The 22,934-nt window shown below is 39.5% G+C and overlaps 1 protein-coding gene across 4 annotated transcripts in view; it reads left to right on the top strand.

The window, feature by feature from the left end:
* The window catches only part of ddhd1b (DDHD domain containing 1b), a 79,548-nt gene extending 58,536 nt beyond the window's left edge, over positions 1–21,012 (top strand). For 3 of the 4 annotated variants that reach the window (XM_048537996.2, XM_048537998.2, XM_048538000.2), the window contains 6 exons: positions 5,086–5,345; positions 8,564–8,639; positions 9,663–9,812; positions 11,714–11,987; positions 19,232–19,408; positions 20,154–21,012. In XM_048537996.2, coding sequence (XP_048393953.1) covers positions 5,086–5,345; positions 8,564–8,639; positions 9,663–9,812; positions 11,714–11,987; positions 19,232–19,408; positions 20,154–20,371 — 1,155 coding nt within the window. In that variant the 3' untranslated portion in view covers positions 20,372–21,012. The remainder of the gene's footprint in view (positions 1–5,085; positions 5,346–8,563; positions 8,640–9,662; positions 9,813–11,713; positions 11,988–19,231; positions 19,409–20,153) is intronic. The other variant, XM_048537999.2, reaches the window with a different exon arrangement.
* Positions 21,013–22,934: the final 1,922 nt, after the last annotated feature.

Below are 22,934 nucleotides of genomic sequence, written 5' to 3'. Positions count from 1 at the left end.
TAACCTGCACTTTTTTGGACTGTGGAGAAAATCTGAGCACCTGGAGGAGAGTCAGGAGAAAGTGCATACTTCACATGCTATTGCTTGAGGCCGGAATTGAACCCGGGCAGCAATCCTAGCCACTGAGCTATTGGATTATCAAGCCATAGTGTAAGATCTTGTTTTCACAAAGAAAAAACACACATTCTCTCCTTCGATCAGGTATCCGTTATTTGTAATGATTATAGGATAGAGAATGCCACTTAATATGCTTAAGTCTAGTCAAATCTAGTATATTATGTTTATTAGCAATTTGTAAAGTTGCACTAAAGCTTACATCTTGATAGTCAGAAATAAAAACAGAAGTTGATGGATAAGCTCAACAGGCCTGACAGCATCTGTGAAGAGAAATCAGAGTTAAAGTTTCGGGTCCAGTGAACATTCCTCAGAACTGATACAGACACTGAGCAGCAGCTCTCAGATACCATCTACTATTTTCCCCGGGACTATGAACCCACCATGGTCCATCAGGCCATTTTATGAAATACAATCACTAACCTCATGTCAACCATTGATTCCCCTGCTGCCACCAACACCACCACCACTGCCTCCAAGCTGATACCTGGACCCCTCCCTTCGGCCACCTACCTGCACTCAGTCTGTTCGTCGAGAGCTGTCAACAAGACATCGGTCACTTCAATTTCTCTTCCACCCCCCGACACAATCCAACCTATCTCCCTCCGAACAGACTGCACTCCATGCACTTAGATCTAACCCTGACTTTGTTATTAAGCCTTGTTATTAAGGGTGGTGCTGTTGGAGTCTGGCGTCCTGGCCTCTACCTGCTGAGCTTTCTTTGATTTGTTTTTCTTTGATTTACAGCACCTGCACTTCTTTCGGTTATTACAAATGGATATTATTTGGCACTTGACTTGGGGGATCATAATGTAACTGCTTGAAAGACAATAATTCAACAGTAATTGCTGCTAACTTATGTTTGTTATATCTTCTTTATATCCCTTGTAGAGTATTTTAGTAAGTTTTTGAAAATGCTGCAAACTTGAGAAAAAGCATTGAGAAAGTAAGGAGACATAAGGGAGAAGGAACTGCATACATTTATATGTTCCTTAGACCAGTAATCTATAACTTCAGTGGAACTGCACAATTGCCTGAATAAAGTTAGCTAATAAACAAATTTGAAGGAAAATAGAAAATTATAGTGTGTGCTTTAACCAAGACTAAGGCAAGCAGCATTCAAGACTATTTAGGTCACCTGCTGGAAGGGCAGTTGAGTTTAGAGCAATAAGTCAGAATTTGCAGGGCAGGATGTCATAGTTCTGATTTTGAAGAAGAGCAGGTAATACCCGGATGCATATTTAAACTAGATATACAAGAAATAAAATTCACAGTTCCATAATCATGCAACAGACCCTCTCTGATTTAAGATATGCTTGTTGATTTCAGGAAAAAGGAGGACATAGGGCAAGTTATTTTTATATTTAAAACATTAAATAAGGTTTACACTAGGAGATTGATTTGATTCAAGGTGAAAACATAATCTGAAATTAACTGATCTGATCTGGAAACTTTATAAATCCACCCCTAAAGTTAGTATTGGATTGATGGAGTGTTTGTTCATGAAGTCTGAAAGATTCCATCTTCTCCTTTTCTGCCAGAACTCTAATAGCATTCAGACCTAATGTGTAATTAAAAGCAGAATGTGGAGGTCTGTCGCAAGTTATAAGATATCTTATAGAAAAAAAAACCCAAATTTTTAATGTAATCCTTTTTGTGGGCGTTCCGAGCAGTTAGTCCTTTAGTTCCTTTGTCTACAAAGGATTTTTTTTAAAAAATTCAGGTATAATTTATCTTTTGAGCAATGGCACAAATCAGACAGCATTGCATTAGACATTATTAACATACTTGTTGAAAATTCAAGTGTCAAGTGAAATACCCCCTTAATATTAAGGTATAGAGCTGGATGAACACAGCAGGCTAAGCAGCGTCAGAGGAGCAGGAATGCTGGTGTTTCAGGTCGAGACCCTTCTTCAGAAGGACATTCTCGACCCAAAACATCAGCTTTCCTGCTTCTCTGCTGCTTGGCCTGCTGTGTTCATCCAGCTCTACATCTTGTAATCTCGGATTCTCCGGCATCTGCAGTTCCTACTACCTCAGTAACCACTTTAACCCCATTAATGTTGTCCTGTTTGGTACCACAGCAAAGACCGTTTTATCCCTATGTTGCTCATTTTTTCGTCTCGCATTTTCACCAAAAATAAGATGGGAATTCTGGGTACGCTGTAAATAGCAATTAATTGTAATATGCATTGGATTTAACTAAGCACCAGGGCTGGCCAGTAAATGGATTGAGACTTTTGCATCTCAAACAGGATGTCCCAGCTCAAGAGAACTAGAGGCTGGCAGCACTGCTGGGAGCAATGACCATTCTCAGGTAATGCAGCAGGAAGGTTAACTGCACTGGAGTTGGGATCAGAGTTAAATCTGGGTTTTTTTGTTCGGGTCAGGCTGGCCGGGCTTAGGGGGTCAAGATCCTGGCCAAGGCTGAACTTTGAGGGACAGTAGTCCGATAGATCCAATCAGCCTGATAAAGTGGGACCTACCACCAGACCACCAAGGTAAAGCTGGAACAAAAACAAAGTTGCTGGAAAAGCTCAGCAGACCTGGCAGCATCTGTGGAGGAGAAAACAGAGTTAACGTTTCAGGTCCAGTGACCCTCCCTCAGAGCTGATGGCGGCTGGGAAAACGTCAGTTTACATGCAGAAAATAGGGAGGTGGGTGGGGTAGGGCGTAAACGGTAGGATAGAGTCCAAGGAGAGAGAAAGACAGTTGGACAGACAAAGGAGTTGCTAACGATCAGGCTGGGAGGAAGGGAGGTGGTGGGTGAATAGTTGTTATAGTTTAACATAGTTAACGTATAATTTAACAACTATTCATCCCTGCTCTCCCTGCGCCCCACCCCCCCAGCCTGATCGTTAGCAACTCCTTTGTCCAATTGTATTTCTCTCTCCTTGGACTCTATCCTACTGTTTACTCCCTACCCCACCCACCTCCCTATTTTCTGCATATAAACTGACATTTTCCCCAGACGCCATCAGTTCTGAGGAAGGGTCACTGGACCTGAAACATTAACTCTGTTTTCTTCTCCACAGATGCTGCCAGACCTGCTGAGCTTTTCCAGCAACTGTGTTTTTGTTCCTGATTTACAGCATCCGCAGTTCTTTTGGTTTTTACCAAAGTAAAGCTGCCAGGCTAGACGTTTTGTGTGGGCCTGTCCAGCCATCAGTTAATCTCCAACAGCAAAAGACCCATGTTTGCACTGGTTTTGTAAGTGTTAGGATATAATTTAAACTCCTGCCCCACCAGTTGTGCTTTCCTTGAGACTTTCACCACTCAGGCAAAGGAGGTAGATAACAAGGTGTAGAGCTGGATGAACACAGCAGGCCAAGCAGCATCAGAGGAGCAGGAAGGCTGACGTTTCGGGCCTAGACTCTCCTTCAGAAAGCCTGGTGAGGTAACTCAGGAGACATTACTTAAATCTTAAAGAGATATTGACCAAAGGAGGGCAGCAACTCTACAGACATGCTGCAGCTTCTGCTTTGCAGTTTGACTTAGGGCACAGGGTCACCACATCTTCTTTGGAACTTTCTACTTCCAGCTGGACAGCAAGCTGCACAAACTTGATGTGCCCCTTACTCACTGAAAGCTGGTACTTGGGCGACAATGTCACGGCATTGTCATTTATTTCCTTGCATTCTGAATCGCTTAGGCCGATTTCTAATCAGTTTGAGAGGTGTGAGATTAATCACTGACCCTTCAGGGTGATGTGCATTTGTTAGTGTCTCCTCCTACTATGTCCTGACAGGTTTCCTTAAGGAGCCAGTTATCCGTGAACCATTCCTCCTCTTCGTGGCCTGATATTGTTACTTTTATCGCTAAGAAAAGCCCATTTGTTTTTGCTTTATGGCTAAGAAAAGCCCATTTGTTTTGTAAAGAGAGATGTAAGCTCTCAAGTCCCCATGATACTGAGCTCATTATTTCAATTTTTACTTATTTGGCAAGAGTCACTCATGAACTCAAACATTCATCACTGGCTGCTTGTTCTTTTGTGGCTGTCAGCTGATGTTTTTGACTGTTTGGTTATGGATGCTTTGAATGAGCTTTTTTGAGACAACGGATATAGTGGCAAAGCTGCTTATACCTTCAAAACATTATGATATTAATATAGAAGATCACGCAAAACTACAATAAACAAATTGCTACACCGTTTCTGTATAAAGTGTGAAGTAATGAAATATCCTTGTACATTCAGTCAATATGTAGTCTTGAATAAGGTTCTGAAGGCTTAAACATGTTACACACTTCTAAACGTTACAAATTAGCTCCAATACAAAACTTGTATTTGGTCGGATTGCATTGCTTCTCTTCTGAAATACTGTAAATTAAAACAAAACTAGTGTAGAGCTCAACTAGTTCAATATTATGCCTTCCTGCAGTAATTCCTTCCTTGCCTATCGCTATAGCATGCCAAGATTTTAGTATCATTGGGAAGGTGTTACCTCAACATATTGAACCATGAAGATATAGCCGTGCAAAATGGAAATTTGCTATAATAGGGAACTCTGGTGTTTGGACTGTAACTTTGAAACACGCTAGTCCATTACCTTCATTCTGTTCAAATTCCAATAATGTGTTTTCTGCCAAGTAAAGCTGAGCAAGGTCATGAGATATTAAAATACTAAAATCTACATCAGCTGCAGTTAAGCAGAATAATCTAATATTAGGTTAGTGTACTTTGTCTGATTATAACTAAACTAATTATGAAATTTCAGTTTCCCTACAAGTCCTGCAAAATGACTCCACTAATTCCATTCCCCTGGCTTTTTATTGTAGCACTGCAAAACCTTTTGCTTCAGGCACTTGAAACCACAGTTGAATCTCTCTCTCCTTGACTCGTTTAAAATGGCAATTCAGAGTTATAGTTGCAGTCATCAAATGGCAACTTTTTTTTTCCATTCCAGCCTATATGAACAGTATTGTAGTGAAAGCTAGGCAGATTATTATGTTTTTAAATTTTTCTTTCTTCAGATTGTGAAAGGCCTTCAGCAGGAGTTAAATCGGTTATATGCACTTTTCTGTTCTCGGAACCCAGATTTTGAAATCCAAGGTGGGAAGGTTTCGATAGTAGCCCATTCGTTGGGCTGTGTCATCACATATGATATTATGACTGGTTGGTATCCAGTGCGATTTTATGACAAAATGGTCCAAGAGGAAGAAGAGCTGACTGAGAATTCCATGAGTTTTGAGGAGCGTGAGCTTCTGGATGAGATTCTCAAGACTAAAGAACGGTAAAGATTAATATGCTAAACCCATGCTGTTTTCAATGTTAGCGACTTAAAGTACAGAACATATATCATATTACTATTGAGTCAGTTCATATTTTTGCAGTGGTAGTTTGTTTTATTTTTGATTTGTGTTGCATCGTGGAAAAAGGACTCTTGTTAGTTGGCTTGACAGAAATGTAGTAAAGATGCAGATTTCCAAAGAATGTGTATATTTAGACTGCAGAAGGGAAAAGATACAATCGAGCACAATCTATTCATGTCTGAGCAGGAAGAGGAAGCTTAGAGACAATCAAAGATTAAAACACTGTATTTACACTGGAGGCAAGTGGCATAGTTGAGGTGTTAAATGAATATTTTGTCTCTGTCTTTAACTACAACTCAGATGCAGCCCAGTTCATGGTGACAGAGGAGGAACCTCTCTCACTAGAGGGTGTCAAAATTGATAGGTATTGAATAGGCTGTTGTTATTTAAAGGTCATTCGGCACTGGAGATGTGTCCAAAGATATTGGCTATTACCTGGATTTGAGGGTGCTGCTGGAGGAGCAAATAAGATTCTTGGACTTCACAGGCTGGATATGGAGAGGCTATTTCACCTTGTGGGTGATGATAGGTCAGAGAACATAATCTTGAGTATGGGGCCACCCATTTTAAGATGGAGATGAAGAGGGGAGTCTTTTCTGTGAATAATGAACTTGTGGAATTCTTTACTGCAGAGGCTGTGAAGGGTGAGTTATTAAGTAGATTCAAGGCTGAGACAGGCCCTTTATTTTAGTAAGGGAATCATGGGATCTGAGGCAAAAGCAGGAAAGTGGAGTTGAAGGTTATCAGGTCAGCCATAAACTCACTGAATGGCAGAGCAGAATCGATGGATCAAATAGCTTATTTCTGCTCCTAACTCTAATGGTCTTACCGATTGGAGATTTGCAAAGTCTGTTCTGAAGTAGGTTCATGGGATGCAAAATGTTAACTCTGATTTCTCTCCGCAGATGCTGCCAGACCTGCCAAGTTTTCCAGAAATTTGTTTTTGTTCCTGATTTCTAGCATCCACAGTTCTTCGGTTTTTTTGCAAAGCATTACTCCCTCGTTCAAAAATGGTTATAATTACAGGCTAGTCAGTTTAATTTAAGTGATGGAGAAACTTGTGGAACTATTTGGGATAGAAATGTTACTCATATGGATTGATTTCAGAAGAACCAGCATGGATTTGTTAAGGGTCAGTCATGTCTAAGTAACTTGCTGGAGTTATTTTTGAAGATACAGCAGATTGAAGGTGTCCATTATATTGGCACACAATAGACTTGAAGAAAATTATAGGGCATGGAATAAAAGAAACAGTGGCAAAGTGGATACAAAATTGTCTGAGAGTTGGGTGAAATAACTCCACAAAGGCCAGTGTCCCGTCACCCTTTGTTCACAATGGAAAGTCCATCATTCTGGCACACCCTCATCAGAGTCCGCACCCAAAGTGTCAGAATCTCTGACACACCTCTCTTTATTTTATCAGTCAGAAGTCCCTGATTGGAATGGATTAACAGCCCCAATCAGGCAACTCATATTTTATGGATCCAGCTGATTGATGTCATTGCAGACACTACAATAGCAAATAATGTGTAAAGCTGAATGGATGTTCTTGGGGGGTGCTAGAATGAGGCTTGTAGTGATATATCTGGGGTTTGGAGACTGGACATTCTATATCAAATAAGTCTTTTCCTGGTTTTCCCCAACACTTCCCATCATTACAAGCCAGGTGCCAGTGTGTTGAAATACTTTTAATTCTGTAGCTCAGTGCAGGCCCAGCAATACTTATGATGAGTAATACCATCCAGGCTAAAGCAGCCTGCTTGTTCAGAGCTGTATCCATCACCTTAAATATTCATTCCCTTCCCATCTGCTGCACAAGGCAACGATATGGATCACTTACAAGGTGCACAATTGTGACTGCCAAGGTCTCCCTTTACAGCACCTTTTCATAAGCCTGTACTGTGTAGAAAGACATGGCAACAGATGCATGGGAACCTAACCACCTGCAAGTTCTCAAATTGGAAATATATTGCCATTCCGTCACTTAACACTAGGTCGGATCCCTGGAACACACTCCCAAGCTGTGATGTTCTGTATCTGTACCATGTGGACTATAAGGTTCATAAATGTGGATCACAGTTAAAGGCAATTAAGTATAGATAACAAAAAATGACCTTGTGCACTTAGACACAATGAACAGATTTTTAAAGCAAGAATATGGAAAAAAACTACAAAATAGGATTAAGTACTGTTTTTATGAATGCAGGCTCAGGTGCAATAGGGTGTATGGCTCATTATGTTTTGGGGATTCTCTTGAAGCAAAATAAGATAACAGGTTTTGTAATGTTATCATGGCACTACTCTTCCTGAATTGTTGCAGTCCTCAGCTGTCTCTCCTCTTTTCTTTCTCTCTCTCTCTCTCTCCCCCTCTGTCTCTCCCTCTCTCTCTCTGTGACTGTCTCTCTGTCTCTTTGTGTGTGTCTCTCACTCGCTCTGTCTCCTTTCCCCCGCCTGACTTTATCTTCCTCCACACTCGCACACTCGTTTTCCTTACTTGACCTTCCCTGTATATACGTCCTGAGTCTTACTTTGCAGCTAGATTTGTTATAGTTAGATTTGTATTAAAGTAATTATCTAGTCCTGTGCCACAACCCTATAAAAGGCAACACCGAGTCGTACTTTATCTGGAAAGGTGATCAGTGACAGTTCTTCCCTCATTTGCTGTAATTATTTAGGTCTCCATACCATATACCCCATTCATGGCAATTGATCTCAGATGTTTCTTATCGATGGCCTGGAGTCTGCATTTACAAGGTGCATTTACAGATTGAAGTGCTCCAGAGTGATCTACACTTTGGATTTTTATTTTCTTGCTTTGCAAGTCATGTGGGTGGTCTGTTATTGCAAACTTACCATATCATTGCAGAGCATATCAGTCAGTATGCATGAGTCTAGATTTTATCCAAAATAAGGATATGATGAGTAGCAGTTTATGGGCATGTGCAAATCAATTTCAATTTTCTTAACCAGCTGGGATATCCCCTTGGTTAGGATAGAGACATAATTAAGCATTGAACTGTGAATATCGCTTGTGATACGAGTAGTAAAAATGCAGTTGAAAATTAGAGCTGTTTTTATGAAAAAAATTACAACACTCTTTTATATGGCTGTCCACTGATATTTAAATTTTGTTTCGCAGTTTAAAAAAATTAGAACACCAGTTACTTCAAGTGAAGGCATCAGCTCCATTCAGATTACCTGCTTTGAAATTTAAGGTAAGCTTAGATATAGCTTCATTACCAATTTAAATTTTTATGTAACTGAAATTTGTTGAGGTAAGACTCCTGTCCCCTGCTAACAAAAGAAAGACTAAGTTATTTAAATGCACTTGAGAATTTAGAGATATTGTTCTCAACAACATTGTACTTTTGGCTGGTGCAGTGTCTTTGTTTTACCAGTACATGCTTTTTGAAAGCTTATGTTGTCAAAAACAAGCTATAATTTCAACTCCGTTGAGTTGAAGGTGGTAGATAGGAGTAAATTGTCTATAACATGGTCGTTCCCTTGCCCAACCTGAGATGACACTGCTACCAGTAGCAAATCATTAGAAGCAACCAGTGAATGAGGATGGACCAAACAGTGCATCTACCAGATAAGATGGCAGCAACTTGGTAGAGCGAATTTTGCATTATCTGATAACAGCCATAGACATCATGTACTCTAAATTTTTTTTTATTCTCAAAGTTCGCACTATCTGCAGTGTTGCTTTATGTAGATCATAGCAATTCATGGAATTCAGATTATTTCTTGTACATCGACATTTTAGCCACTGGTATGATTCCAGTTATTGGCCTGCTTCAAGCCATCAACCAAAGACGCATAATTACGGATAGGTTAAGGGGGAGCTTTGGCCAAGGCTTACCTTGGTGTGTGAGGGAAGGAAACAGAACCGGCAACCTCTACCTTAATGACAAAGAAGATCGTGAGTTCCTTCCACTTGTTGGACAGTGCAACTCATTCATTATAGTAGATTCATAAAAATGCGTTTGGCTTCTTGTATTTATTTAAATTTGAGACTTTATTTATGCATATGCAGTATCAATTTTTTAAAAAGTATCCATTCCAATGTTGAAAGTAACTAGCTGAGTTTTCATTTAGTCCAGAAGGTTGGTGATCATTGTGATCACTATTTTCTGGTTGTGAATTCCTAATAGATTAGATGTTTCTACGTTTTTGTTTTGAGCCATTTATTTTTAACAATATTTGTTGAAGTGAAAATTAAATTCATTTTATTTCAGGTTGAAAATTTCTTCTGCATGGGATCCCCTCTAGCAGTTTTCCTAGCATTGCGTGGCATACGTCCGCAGCATACTGGTAATCAGGACCACATTCTACCAAAAAGTATCTGTGGCCGATTGTACAATATATTTCACCCGACAGACCCTGTAGTAAGTTCTCATTCTACATGTAATGACCATTGGCAGTGTTTGTGGTCTCTTGAACTATGAAATATTCATAACTGTAAACTCTAAAACTGCATTTATTTTACTTTTTTATTCTGTTCTTGTTCCCAATCCAAAGTTTAAGCAACTTTCTCTTAGACTTTCACAATATCGTACACACCATTAGGTAAAAGGGATAAGAGAAGAATTGAATAACTGTGGGGTGTATGACACTATTTGAAACTAAAACAATCAATTGCAGATTGTACATTGGTGTTTCACCCTAGCTTCATATTGAGTTCATGGTCTATGTAAATCTTGTCCAATGCAATTGTGGTGGACTATGAAATGGATGAAGTTGAACTAAAGGAATATCATACTGGCACTTTTCTGTTTAGAATGAAAACACACTAGAGAGGTTTATTTTGTTCAAACTGTACTATATTTGTATCAAGGATATGTACAATATTAAAGAGAGCCTACAATGCAATATATTTCATTTCTCTATTGGGCAGTATAAGAAAACTAGTTAAAAGAAATAAAGCATCAGCTTTCATTTCGCAGATTGCGCAACGACTTAGACGTTACTTTATAAACTGAACTGCCTTTGTTGCCAGTAAGTTTTCTGAGTGAAATGATAGGAGCTCTCATTCTATTTTCTGTAAGATACAAGATAAACAAAAATGCCTGAGGATTTGAATTAGGAATATTGATAATGGCATTGTATGAGTGAAAACATAATGCATATTTCAAATACCTTGTGTTGGATAGGCATACCAGCTTAGTTTGCCTAATGAGCTGCCATTCTTGATAAAGATTTTGGGCACCTTCCTCTTTAAGCGTAGAAAATGGACAGGACTTGCTTGGTCTAGTAAAGGAAAACTATTTCCTGGCCTAACTAAGAGAATATCTTGTATTTAACAAGATATAGTATTTTGCTTGTTAGCAACTAGTTACAGGTTTCAATATGGTAGACATTATTACTGAAGTAAAAACAGAAGTTGCTGGAGAAGCTCAGCAGATCTGGCAGCTTCTGTGAAGAAAAGAGTTAACGTTTTGGGTCAGGTGACCCTCCCTCAGAACGTTCTGGTCTTTTTCTCCACAGATGCTGCTAGATCTGCTGAACTTTTCCAGCAACTTCTGTTTTTGCTCCTGATTTACAGCTTCGGCAGTTCTTTCGGGTTTTTATTATTACAGAAGTATCGAGGAGGACTAGATGATGGGATGTCAAAGGAGTGACACATAAGCGGTTCTACGTGCACGTTCATGCATTGATGTCATAGTGAGTGCTACTAATGGCGCTCCTCAGCATTAACCAGTATTTCACATCCTTTCAGAGGCATACACTAACACAGGGTACTAAAAAAAAGTACAGCCTCTTATTTGTGATTTCTGTGATATATCTAATGCTTTGATTAGTCTCTCAACTCGTGTTTAGCGTTTAATAGATGTTCTGAAATATTTTACCACTTAATAATTTGGCAAAATAGGGTAGGTAATAGCCTAGTGGTAGTATTGTTAGACAACTAATGCAGAGACTTGGGTAATGTTTTGGGGACCTGGGTTCGAATCCCATCATGGCAGTTGGTGGAATTTGAATTCAATTAAAATTTGGAATTAAGCCTCCAATGATGACCATGAAACCATTGCTGATTGTAAGGAGAACCCCATCTGGTTCACTAATGTCCTGTAGGGAAGGAAATCTGTTATTCTTACCTGGTCTGGTCTGTGTGTGACTCCAGACCCATAACAATGTGGTTGACTCTTAACTGCCTCTGGGCAATTAGGGATGGGCAATAAATGCTGACCTAGCCAGCGATGCTCACATACCATGAATGAATATAAACAAAGCACAAAAAATGAACAGTTAGAAACTTGACAAGTGTGAAATCTTAATTCATTTGTAGGCCTATCGACTAGAACCTCTGATCTTGAAACATTACAGTAATATTGCACCCCTCCAAATCCATTGGTACAACACAGCTGTCTTAACAAAGTACGATGACATAAAGCCAACCTACATCAAGCCTGCCAAAGAGTCGATGAATCCTTCAACGCCTCCCTCAGTAACTACCTCACATACAGAAATGGAAAATATGCCAAGTCCAAGTACCTCGCCAGTTATACCTCGACGGAACTATGGGGAATCAATAACCAGTCTAGGAAAAGCAAGTATAATGGGTGAGGTCTTAAAAATGTATCTGTTTTTAAATGTGTTAAATAACAAGAAGGCAATAGAGCAAATCTGATTTATTTTATGGCTCCTAAAAGGCATTTATTATCAGTACTTAATGTATTTGTATCATAAAAATGACCAAAATGCTAATGGTTTTCCTTTATCTTGACCACAAAATGTTTCTGTGCCAGTGTGGAGGTTGTTTAAAAGTTATTTGCAAGTACCAAGGTTTTTTATTTTGATTTTAAAAATACATTGCTGAACCATATTTCTAACGGCAGAAGTTTTGTCATTAAGATTTGTGTTTGTTTTGACCTGTGAAATAATGGAGGGAATTGTGACTGGATTTTCCCTGGGGGACCGCTCCACGGACAGGATTTTCCTTTCAGGCTTCTGAACCCTGCCGTAGTTGGAATCAGAAACCACGCTTGTAATTTTCACCTGAGCAGGTATTTAATGCCCAGTGGGTGTATTTGCCATTCGATAGGTAAGTGATGAAGAGGGTGCACTTTTTCGTTTGCAAAGTTGAAGATAAAAATAGTTTCTGCATCTGGCATGCAGAGAGAGCTTCTAAGATTGCCTGAAGACTACTCTCTTTCTTTTCCTTTCTTCAGTCTTCTGTTGGCAACCTCTGGGCATCTACTGTTCCAGGGACTTGGAGACCAATTGGAAAAGTGTCAGTCAACCTTAATTAATGGGCTTTAAAAGGCCTTCAATAGGCTAATCTACCTACAGGCAGACAGCCCTGTTCTGTCCAGCTACCTGCGTCCCTAGCAGGGAAGTAAAATCCAGCTCCATATTTGTTTTGGACGAGGTTGGCAAAGAGCAAGATAGAAGTGAGAGGTTATTCAAACAACACAAGAAGTATTTATGGCACGTTTTTCTGATGCCTTCACACAATGATATAAAGACCAATACTCCTGAACATTCACTCGTCTGTAGGCTGAATAGAAACTGATGGAGAGCATGCTAGGAGCAAGATTGGCTAAAGCAACAACACAGAACTACTAGCATGCCAGAAAGTGGAAGCAAAGTGCAGGGTAAAGGGCCAAGTGATCCACAGCCAACAGATCACACACTGCTACGTCCAGTTATGAATCACAGTGGACAATGAAACAACTAACGAGGAGGCTGCACAAAAATTTCAGCACAAAAAGTCCAGTCTCCATGTTGGGGAAGCACATCACATCTGTGCAACACACAAGGTATTTACATCTAGCTTCAGTCAGAAGTGCCCAGTGATTGACCCATCTCAGCCTCTTGCTGAGGTCCCCAATATCACAGGTGCCAGTCTTCAGCCAATTCAACTTATTCTATATGTTTTTATGAAATGGCTGCTGGCACTGCAAACTGCAAAGGCTATGGGCCCTGACAATGTTCCAGCAATAATACTGAAGAATTGTGCTTCAGATGAGCTATGGCCCTAGCCAAGTTGTTCCAGTGCAGCTACAGCACTGGCGTTGTGGAAAATTGCCTCGGTATGTCCTGTCCACACAAAGCAGGACAAACCCACCCTGACTGATTATCACTCCAGCAGTCTACTCTCAATCGTAAGTGAAATAATGTGAGTGATTATCAACAGCATTGTCAAGATGCACTTGGAAAAGAAAGACCTGCTCAAAGGTGTTCAGTTTGGGTTCTGTCAGGGTAACTTGGCTCCTGAGCACATTACAGTCTTAGTCCAATCATAGACAAAAGAGCTGAATTCCGGAGGCAAGGTCAGAGTGACTGTCCTTGACGTTCAAAGGTGCACTCGACCCTCTGTGGTATCGAGGAGCACTGACAAAACGTGTTTAATGGGAATGGAGAAATAACTCTCCACTGTTTTGAAGTCACAACTCGCAACAAGAAAGATGGTTATGGTTGTTGGAGGTCAATAATTTAATTACAGTAAGAGTGCCTCAGGGTAGTTTCCTAAGCCTGTCTTCAGCTGATTTATCAATGGCCTCCCCTCCATCAGAAATTCAGAATTAAGGTTATTCACTGGTGTTTTTATAATGATCAGCATAATTTGTAGCCCCTCTTGTTATCGGAGCCAATGCAATGTCCACATACAGCAAGACCTGGACATTACCCAGGCTAAGGCTGACATATGGCAACCAACAGTTGTGCCTATTATGTGCCAGGTAATGACGTCTCCAACAAAAGAAAGGCTATCCATTGCCCTTGACATTCAATGATACTACTATTGCTGAATTCCCCACTATCAACATCCTGGGGCTTAGCATTGACTGGAAGCTCAACTCGACCTTCCGTACAAATGCTGTGGCTACAAGAGCAGGTCACAGAGGCTGGAAATTCTGCAGTGATTAACTCACTTCCTGTTTCCCAATGTCTGTCCGTCATCTATATGGCACAAATCAGAAAGTCAATAAATGTTCTCCAATTGTCTGGATAGGTGCGGCTCCAACACCACACAGATTCCACACTTTCCAGGACCAAACTGCCCACACTGTTGATAGCCAACTGACTCCTTCAACATTCGCTCTCCTCACTACCTACACAGATTGTGCCATCTACCGAATGTATTGTAGTAACTTACCCAACACTTTAGCAGTACCTCACAAAAATCACCTCTGCCACCTAGAGGAGCAGTCATAGCAGATGCATGAAATGTCACTGCCTGCAAGTTGCCGTCCAAGCTAACACTATATTCTGCATTCTGTTCTTTTAGTCTGCTGCACTTATGTAAGTTATGGTATGTTGCTTAGCTTGCAAAACGGTGCTTTTTGCTGTATCTCAGTACATGATCAGTAATAAATCAATTTTTTAAAAAACTGCGCACCATCCTAACTGCTGCTCCTTCACTGTCACAAGATTTAAATCTCGTAACTCCGTTTCTTCCTAACAACATCGTGGATACACCTACACCCCAAGGACTGCAGCAGTTCCAGGAGGCAGCTCACCACCTCCTCAAGTGGACTTGAGGATTGGGAATAAATGTTGACCTGGCCAATGATACCTATTTCCCGTGAATGAATTTTAAGAAAAGACTTTAGACACTGTACTCATTGAGAAAGTTCATTAATGAACAATACAAGGCCTTTCTGTAGGTCACCACCACCACAATCGGACTTCTGTATGACTGATTAATTTTTTACTATACCTAGTTATCTCTAAAATGATTAAAATCTCAGCATTGTAAGTGACAATGGATGTTCCTTCGAACTAACCCTTACTTCAGAGCCTCAGTGAACCTCTAAGCACTATCATGAGAGTAAATTTCAATTTTATAGAATTGCAGGTTTCTCAAAACTACAGGGAAATCATTTAGTGCAAAAATTTGGAAGTAGTCATCCATTTAATTAAGGAAGTTGTTTCTGTTGTTATAGCATTTAATACCCTCAAAGAGCAACTGGTTTCTGACTACCAGCCCTGGCTCAACAGATAACTAACCCTCAAGAAATCTCAGATCCCACTTCAGAAGTTTGAGTACAAAAATCCAATCTAATATTCTAATGCAGAATTAAGAAATGCTATACTTTTGAAAGTGCTGCCTTTTAGATCAGATGTTAAGCCAAAGCTCCATCAGCCTTCTCAGATGGGCATTCAAGATTCTTGGGGAGTAAAAGAGCAAGGTGTGATGGCCAACATTTACCCTTTTTTTTAAAATTAATTTCAGCACGCAGCTTTAGCACACTTGAATTAAAACACAGTTTGCTGGTTCAAGGTTTTTGAATTACAAGATTTTCTTTAGTGGAAGAAAAAGAAATTTTATTCATTAACCTTGAGAAAAATAATAAAGCACAACGCCAAACAGGCATAATGTTTCAAAAGGGGAGAATGTCTTCCCTTGAAAATGAAGATCAGGAACATGCACTTTAAAATGTCCCTAGAGTCCTCAAGGTGTTAGGCTTAATAAGAGACCCCTAATTTAATTGATGGCTTGTATCCTTATCATAGTGAAATTTATAATCATCTCTGAGTTCTCGTAAATGGATGTTTTACTGATATGGTCTATCACAGGCACTGTCTGTTGAGAGGCAGGGAGAGACAGCATACCTTCTGTTGCATGCCTGCTGTTACAAACTCATTTCCTTTCTCTCTGCTCTTCCCAAAAGCTGCTGTTTGAAATATAGTTAATTTGTATATTTCTGTGTCTGGCTTCCTTTTTTCACAAGCTGGATTATCTGCAGGTGAGCCTTTCAAAAATATGAAAATGAAACAGGAGATGCAGACCCAAGCAACTGGTTTCAGTCAGTTTGTTATTTTAATTTCAGTTTTGACTGTGTCTTCTTTATTAATAGTTTCATGAGCTTAGCTCAATCTGGTAGACAATCACTGTGCATCTCTGAAGTCAGTGTTTTCCTTAAAACTGCTTTCATTCCTGAAACGTTGTAGGTAAAAAGAAATTTTGGAAGTCAGAAATTGATTGTCCTAAAAATGGATAATCATTCAAAAGCTGGTTTGAGACATCCTGAAGTAATAAAAGGTCCAATATAAAGCACATTTTAATTGCAAAACAAGCAGTGTTTCCTGCCTGTTGCTACAATTAATGCAGCCAACCTTTTGCAGACTAGATTTCTCCTTAAGACCAGTTATAGAACATAAAACATTACAGCACAGTACAGGCCCTTCGGCCCTCGATGTTGTGCCGACCTGTCATACCGATCTCAAGCCCATCTAACCTACACTATTCCATGTACGTCCATATGCTTATCCAACGACAACTTAAATGTACCTAAAGTTGGCGAATCTACTACCGTTGCAGGCAAAGCGTTCCATTCCCTTACTACTCTCTGAGTAAAGAAACTACCTCTGACATCTGTCCGATATCTTTCACCCCTCAATTTAAAGCTATGCCCCCTTGTGCTCGCCGTCACCGTCCTAGGAAAAAGGGTCTCCCTATCCACCCTATCTAACCCTCTGATTATTTTATATGTTTCAATTAAGTCACCTCTCAACCTTCTTCTCTCTAACGAAAACAGCCTCAAGTCCCTCAGCCTTTCCTCGTAAGACCTTCCCTCTATACCAGGCAACATCCTAGTAAATCTCCTCTGCACCCTTTCCAAAGCTTCCACATCTTCCTTATAATGCGGTGACCAGAACTGTACGCAATACACCAAGTGCGGCCGCACCAGAGTTTTGTACAGCTTCACCATAACCTCTTGGTTCCGGAACTCGATCCCTCTACTAATAAAAGCTAAAACACTGTATGCCTTCTTAACAGCCCTGTCAACCTGGGTGGCAACTTTCAAGGATCTGTCTACATGGACGCCGAGATCTCTCTGCTCATCCATACTACTAAGAATCTTACCATTAGCCCTGTACTTTGCCTTCTGGTTACTCCTACCAAAGTGCATCACCTCACACTTGTCTGCATTAAACTCCATTTGCCACCTCTCAGCCCAGCTCTGCAGCTTATCTATGTCTCTCTGCAACCTACAGCATCCTTCGTCACTATCCACAACTCCACCGACCTTAGTGTCGTCTGCAAATTTACTAACCCATCCTTCCATGCCCTCATCCAAGTCATTTATAAAAATGACAAACAGCAGTGGACCCAACACCAACCCTTGCGGTACACCGCTAGTAACTGGTCTCCAGGATGAACATTTCCCATCAACTACCACCCTCTGTCTTCTTTCAGCAAGCCAATTTCCGATCCAAACTGCTATATCTCCCACAATTCCATTCCTCTGCATTTTGTACAATAGCCTACTGTGGGGAACCTTATCGAACGCCTTGCTGAAATCCATTATACACCACATCAACCGGTTTACTCTCATCTACCTGTTTGGTCACCTTCTCAAAGAACTATACTCTTACACTCTTATCTGCCAATGGAATATTTTTGCTAGTGTTGCTAACAGAAACTGCTTGAACGAAAGCACCAAGACTATGACACTTTTTCCAGAAACAGATCATGTGACCTAGTTTGTGCGTGTAAAATATATTGAATTTAACATAGTGTGAGGAAGAACTGCCACGGGTAACAATCTTTTCCCCATCTTTCTCTGAAATCCCTTTTATCAAATTTGTTGAGTTGAAAACTCAGAATAACCACATCACCACAAGAGAAGGATTTTAAAAGTAGAAGTCTGTCTCTTGGAAAAGAGAATTCAGCCAGATCCAGAAAATAGCTTAAGTGAAAGGTGACTTTGGCTGCAGACCAAAATTTGAACAATCTATGATTTTTGTTGTGGATTTTGTTCTTTCTGGTTTAAAGTGCTTTTAAAATAATACTCAGAAGAGCTTTTGTTAGGCTTGGAAGGAGGCGTGTATATTATTTTTCCCTAAGTGTAGTCCTAAGTTTGCACATTTTAAAACTTTTGTTCATAATGTTCGCAGCCTTGCTTGAGTACGTTTATTGCAATAAGTCTAATTCTTTATTTACGTAACTTAAGGAATCTGCCTGACTGGTTTCTGATACTGAGTTATGTGCAGTTTAATATTTATAAATTAGCAATATCACCTCCCCTTTAAACTCAAACTTTGTTGTAGCAAATGGAAGAGGGAAGGGGACCATTCCGCCTATCCTAACTTGATCGTAAGCAGTAAAATGAAAAGTAGAATGATCTTAGTCTGGACAAATGACAATGATGTTCACTCTGAGGCACTCAGTGTGGAGAGGAATTTCTACAACATATTCCAGTGAGAATATGAAGGACTGTGCTTTGCTTTTCTTTGCAACAGTACCTTTTAAATAATTCTACTTTGGGCATAAAAATAATGAGAAAGAGGGAAGGGGTCAAGAGTAGCAGGATGACCAGGCTGAAAACCAGCAACAAGTAGTGGAAGCAACAGGTGGCCAAATAATCCTTAAGAATATCTCCCCTTTTTCCAGTAAGGAAAAACACACTCGTGTACTGATAATTCTCTGAAGATACTTATCAAAATGACTATATCAAATTACCCAGAAACAAAATCTGTAGGCATGCCATTACCACCATAATTTCTGTGCCTACTGAACAATACTTGCATACTCTTTGGCTGCACTGATTCTCCTTGGAGTCAGTTTATGCATTTTTGCCTTTCATGCTATTTTTAACTTGTACGCCTATGATTCAATTTACTATTACGAGGTAACTGTTGATCTCACCTGTTGCTGCAAATTTGAAGCCTTTTTAATCTGAAATTCCAAACAATGCCTTGAGCCTGACAACTCATTATTTTACAAACAGCATTATTTCTGATCATTTCAGTATGCGTGGTTTCTCAAGGTCAGTGAAAGCTTGCGTGTGGGCTTTTAGGTATCTTTGACATTTTCCCATCTTTTACTTAATTCTTAGTTTTGTATTCCTGTTAGGAGCTGCACACATCGGAAAAGGTATTGGTGGAATACTGTTTGCAAGATTCACGCGTTCTTCTTCAATCACTGAGGAATACAAGGATGAACCAGTTGTAGAAGAGAGGCGAACAACTGAAGCTCAGTACAGTCCAAAGCTGCTGTCACGCAATAATTCTGGTCTTTTGTATGGTACAGGTTAGTATATGCAAGTTTTAATTCAAGTGTACATGATATTTTCAAATACTTTGCCTGCTGTCACTTTGTACTATATTTGATTAAATGAACTAATGTAATGGCTACATTTCTTTTTCTAAGCACTTGACAATTTTCAAGGATTCCCAAGAAATATTCTGAAATATTGGTCTTCTGCTCCTTCTGGGATTCCAACATTTGATGCTGGAATATAGTGGGCAAGAACCAATGGCTATAACAGTGTTCTCCAAATCTAATTGAATGTCCCCCTCCAGGAATAGAGGGTGAGCCTTGGGTCCTTGACTATCTTTAGGGAACCAAACCTGCGAAGAATCACCCATAATTTTGGATAATACAATGTGCTTTTCCGGTCTAAAGTTTTTAAAATAGAGACACAATTAATATCCTTTTCAGTTTACCTCATTCTGCTGTTTGAGAGTTGCCTGCAGGTACTGAAAGAGGAGAGTTTTGTAATACATCTAATGGTAAAATTGGCACAAGGTCAATGTAAAGTTGGCTGAGGCCATTGTCTCTTCTGACTCCTCGTGAACTGAGCAGTTCAGCCAGCTCAAAGAGGTGAACAGTGCAATTTTTCATCTTGTCAGTGTTTACTGTGTTGATTTCAAATCCTTTGTACAGGAACATAATTGAGAGCTAGCTAAGCATGTAATGTACAACTTAGGTATGCATAATTTAATTGTTGTTTGCATTCTGAAGCATTGACAATAGTTTTATTTTTCTCCGTTAGAGGAGTTAGAACATCGCCTTGATTTTGAACTGCGGGAGGGCCTTGTAGAAAGCAGGTATTGGTCTGCAGTAACATCACACACTTCTTATTGGTCATCTCTAGACGTCGCTCTTTTCCTCCTATCATTTTTGTACACACAGAGACCACCTGTGGGTGTAGACCAAGCAGAAAGCACCAGAATTCCAGGAGAATCTCCACATAAGGGAAGAACTGTATAGAGAGACTATTGTTACTGCTGCTTAAAGTGCAATGAACTCAAAGGGAGTCACAACTTTGTTTTTTTAAATTTATTTTCTAAAATCCACAATGAATACTGGAAGTACGAACAACCTATTTCTAAATAAATTACTCAGACTAGAGTCAAACCTTTTCCTTTCCTACTCTAACAATTTGTCATTATTCATTGTATAATATATTATGTAAAATACTTCTTTACAATTGTGGCTACTGAAGTTAACACTAACATTGAGGCTGGAGCTTATAATGTTAAAAACTTTAATTTTTATTTATGTTTCAAATGTGCAAACCATATACAGACACTAACAATGTTTTGTACTGGGAGTATTACTTACTATGAATGTTAACTTGAAGATTGCACTTTATATCTCCAATGTCTTGTCCTCATCTTACAGCTAGTCAGTGTGGCTAACGATGAACTGTTTACACATTTGTAGTATAAAAAAAGGTTTGGTGCTTACACTTTTGTTAATACAATGTTTTTCAGTTCATTTTTTTCAAATTTTGCTACAACTGTTTTGCTTCACTGTGCTATTGTATAGTGCAGGAGACATTGCATTGTCATTCTCTTGGTGCTTTATGTTTTCTTTTGGTTAATAAAAGCCCTGGTGGTTTTATAACACCATTTGGTTGACATTGTATAATTTCAGATGTTGCTGCTGAAACGTTTTTATCTCAACAGAAAACAGTGTAGACCAGGCTGAGGTCTATGTCACACCACCTTTATTAATACTTATCAACATTCAAGAGCCCCACCCCTTCAATTTACTTGCACCTCCAAATTTGAAGGTGTAATTCTCAAAACATTGTAATTTAACAGTTTTTTTTTTGGTCTGGTGATCAGGCATGTTCAGAAATCGCCATAAATACCTTTTTTTTTAATCCTACCAAATGATTAAACATTTCAATATTTTGTTCATAGTTTTTTTTAAATATTTGCCATTATTATTTAACAAATGAAAGGAATACATGACTGCTGAGCTCAAAATTTATTCTCTGATAACTGGTTGGCTTAATTTTTAATTTAAAACCTTTTAATCTGGATGGTCTAATTTCAAAGTCTGCATCAGGCCTTTCTGGTAAGTGCATTATTTGCTGCCTTCAATCTGTCCACAGCCATAGATCAGATTTCAAACAATCTCCAAATAAGATAAAGCGCAAATTCTTTTGCAAATAATCTCAAGAAATGCTCTGAATTGGTGCCTTTTTTTTACACACATGAATTAAGAAACCACGAGATGTAACTGATGAAGAAAATTATGCATCTGCATTGAGTTTGCAACACTATCGTTTTTAGGCATCTTAAGCATTTCACAAATAGAAACCCATAAGGGGAAAATGGATGATGGCCATTTAAGTGGCCACTGGTCTCTCGCTCTCTATAATTCTAAATGGAAATATCTTTGGTGCAAGTGTATAAGGAGGCTAGCAATATTTCCAAGAAGATTAATTATTGTTTCAGAGCTACAGATCTTAAAATTAAGTAACTTCAAACTATCTTTGTTCCTTTGGAAAATTGCTCACCATACTCCTAAAAACCAATTGTAAAACTTGTTACCTATAAGTATGTGGGAAAGCTCCCAATTTGTTGTTTTTAGTAACCATAATAGATGAGTGAGCCTTGAGCAATTATATGTATATGATGCCCCAACTTGTACAGTCCAAATGCTGATTATAGGCCACATTCACAATAGTTTGTAATTGGACTGGTTGAAGAGGTCAGAAACACTAGTTTCCTGCTTGACTCAAATCAAAATGTCTGAGACATTAGTTTCATAAGGAATCTTCCAACACATTGTAAGAGTCCTTAATTTTATTTTGATTCTGAACATAGCTCAGAAGATTGTTGCTGGTGTCCACAATCCTTGACTCTGTACTGATTGTGTAGCCATTCCAATCGTAACTTTTGGTTCTTATCCAGACCGGTAAGCCTGACGTCAGTGGTGGGGAAGCTGCTGGAGAAGATACTGAGGGATAGGATCTATTCCCATTTGGAAGAAAATGGGCTTATTAGTATAGGCAGCATGGTTTGTGCAGGGGAAGGTCATGTCTTACCAACTTGATAGAATTCTTTGAGGAAGTGGCAAAGTTTATAAATGAGGGAAGGGCTGTGGCTGTCAGTAAGGTGTTTGATAAGGTTCCCCATGGGAGGCTGATGGAGAAAGTGAAGTTGCATGGGGCCCAGGGTGTACTAGCTAGATGGATAGAGAACTGGCTGGGCAGAAGGAGACAGGGAGTTGTAGTGGAAGGGAGTTTTTTCAAAATAGAGAACTGCGACCAGTGCTGTTCCCCAGGAATCTGTGTTGGGACCACTGTTGTTTGTAATATACGTAAATGATCTGGAGGAAGATAGATGGTCTGATTAGCAAGTTTGCAGATGACACTAAGATTGGTGGAGTAGCAGATAGTGAAGGGGACTGTCAGAGAATGCAGCAAAATACAGATAGATTGGAAAGCTGGGCAGAGAAATGGCATTTGGAGTTCAAAACAGGCAAATGCGAGGTGATGCATTTTGGAAGATCCAACTTCAGAGCGAACTATATA

Source organism: Stegostoma tigrinum, chromosome 10 (assembly GCF_030684315.1).
Source record: "Stegostoma tigrinum isolate sSteTig4 chromosome 10, sSteTig4.hap1, whole genome shotgun sequence".
Taxonomy (NCBI): domain Eukaryota; kingdom Metazoa; phylum Chordata; class Chondrichthyes; order Orectolobiformes; family Stegostomatidae; genus Stegostoma; species Stegostoma tigrinum.
Note: the sequence above shows the minus strand (reverse complement) of the source record. Positions and strands in the feature narration are given on the sequence as shown.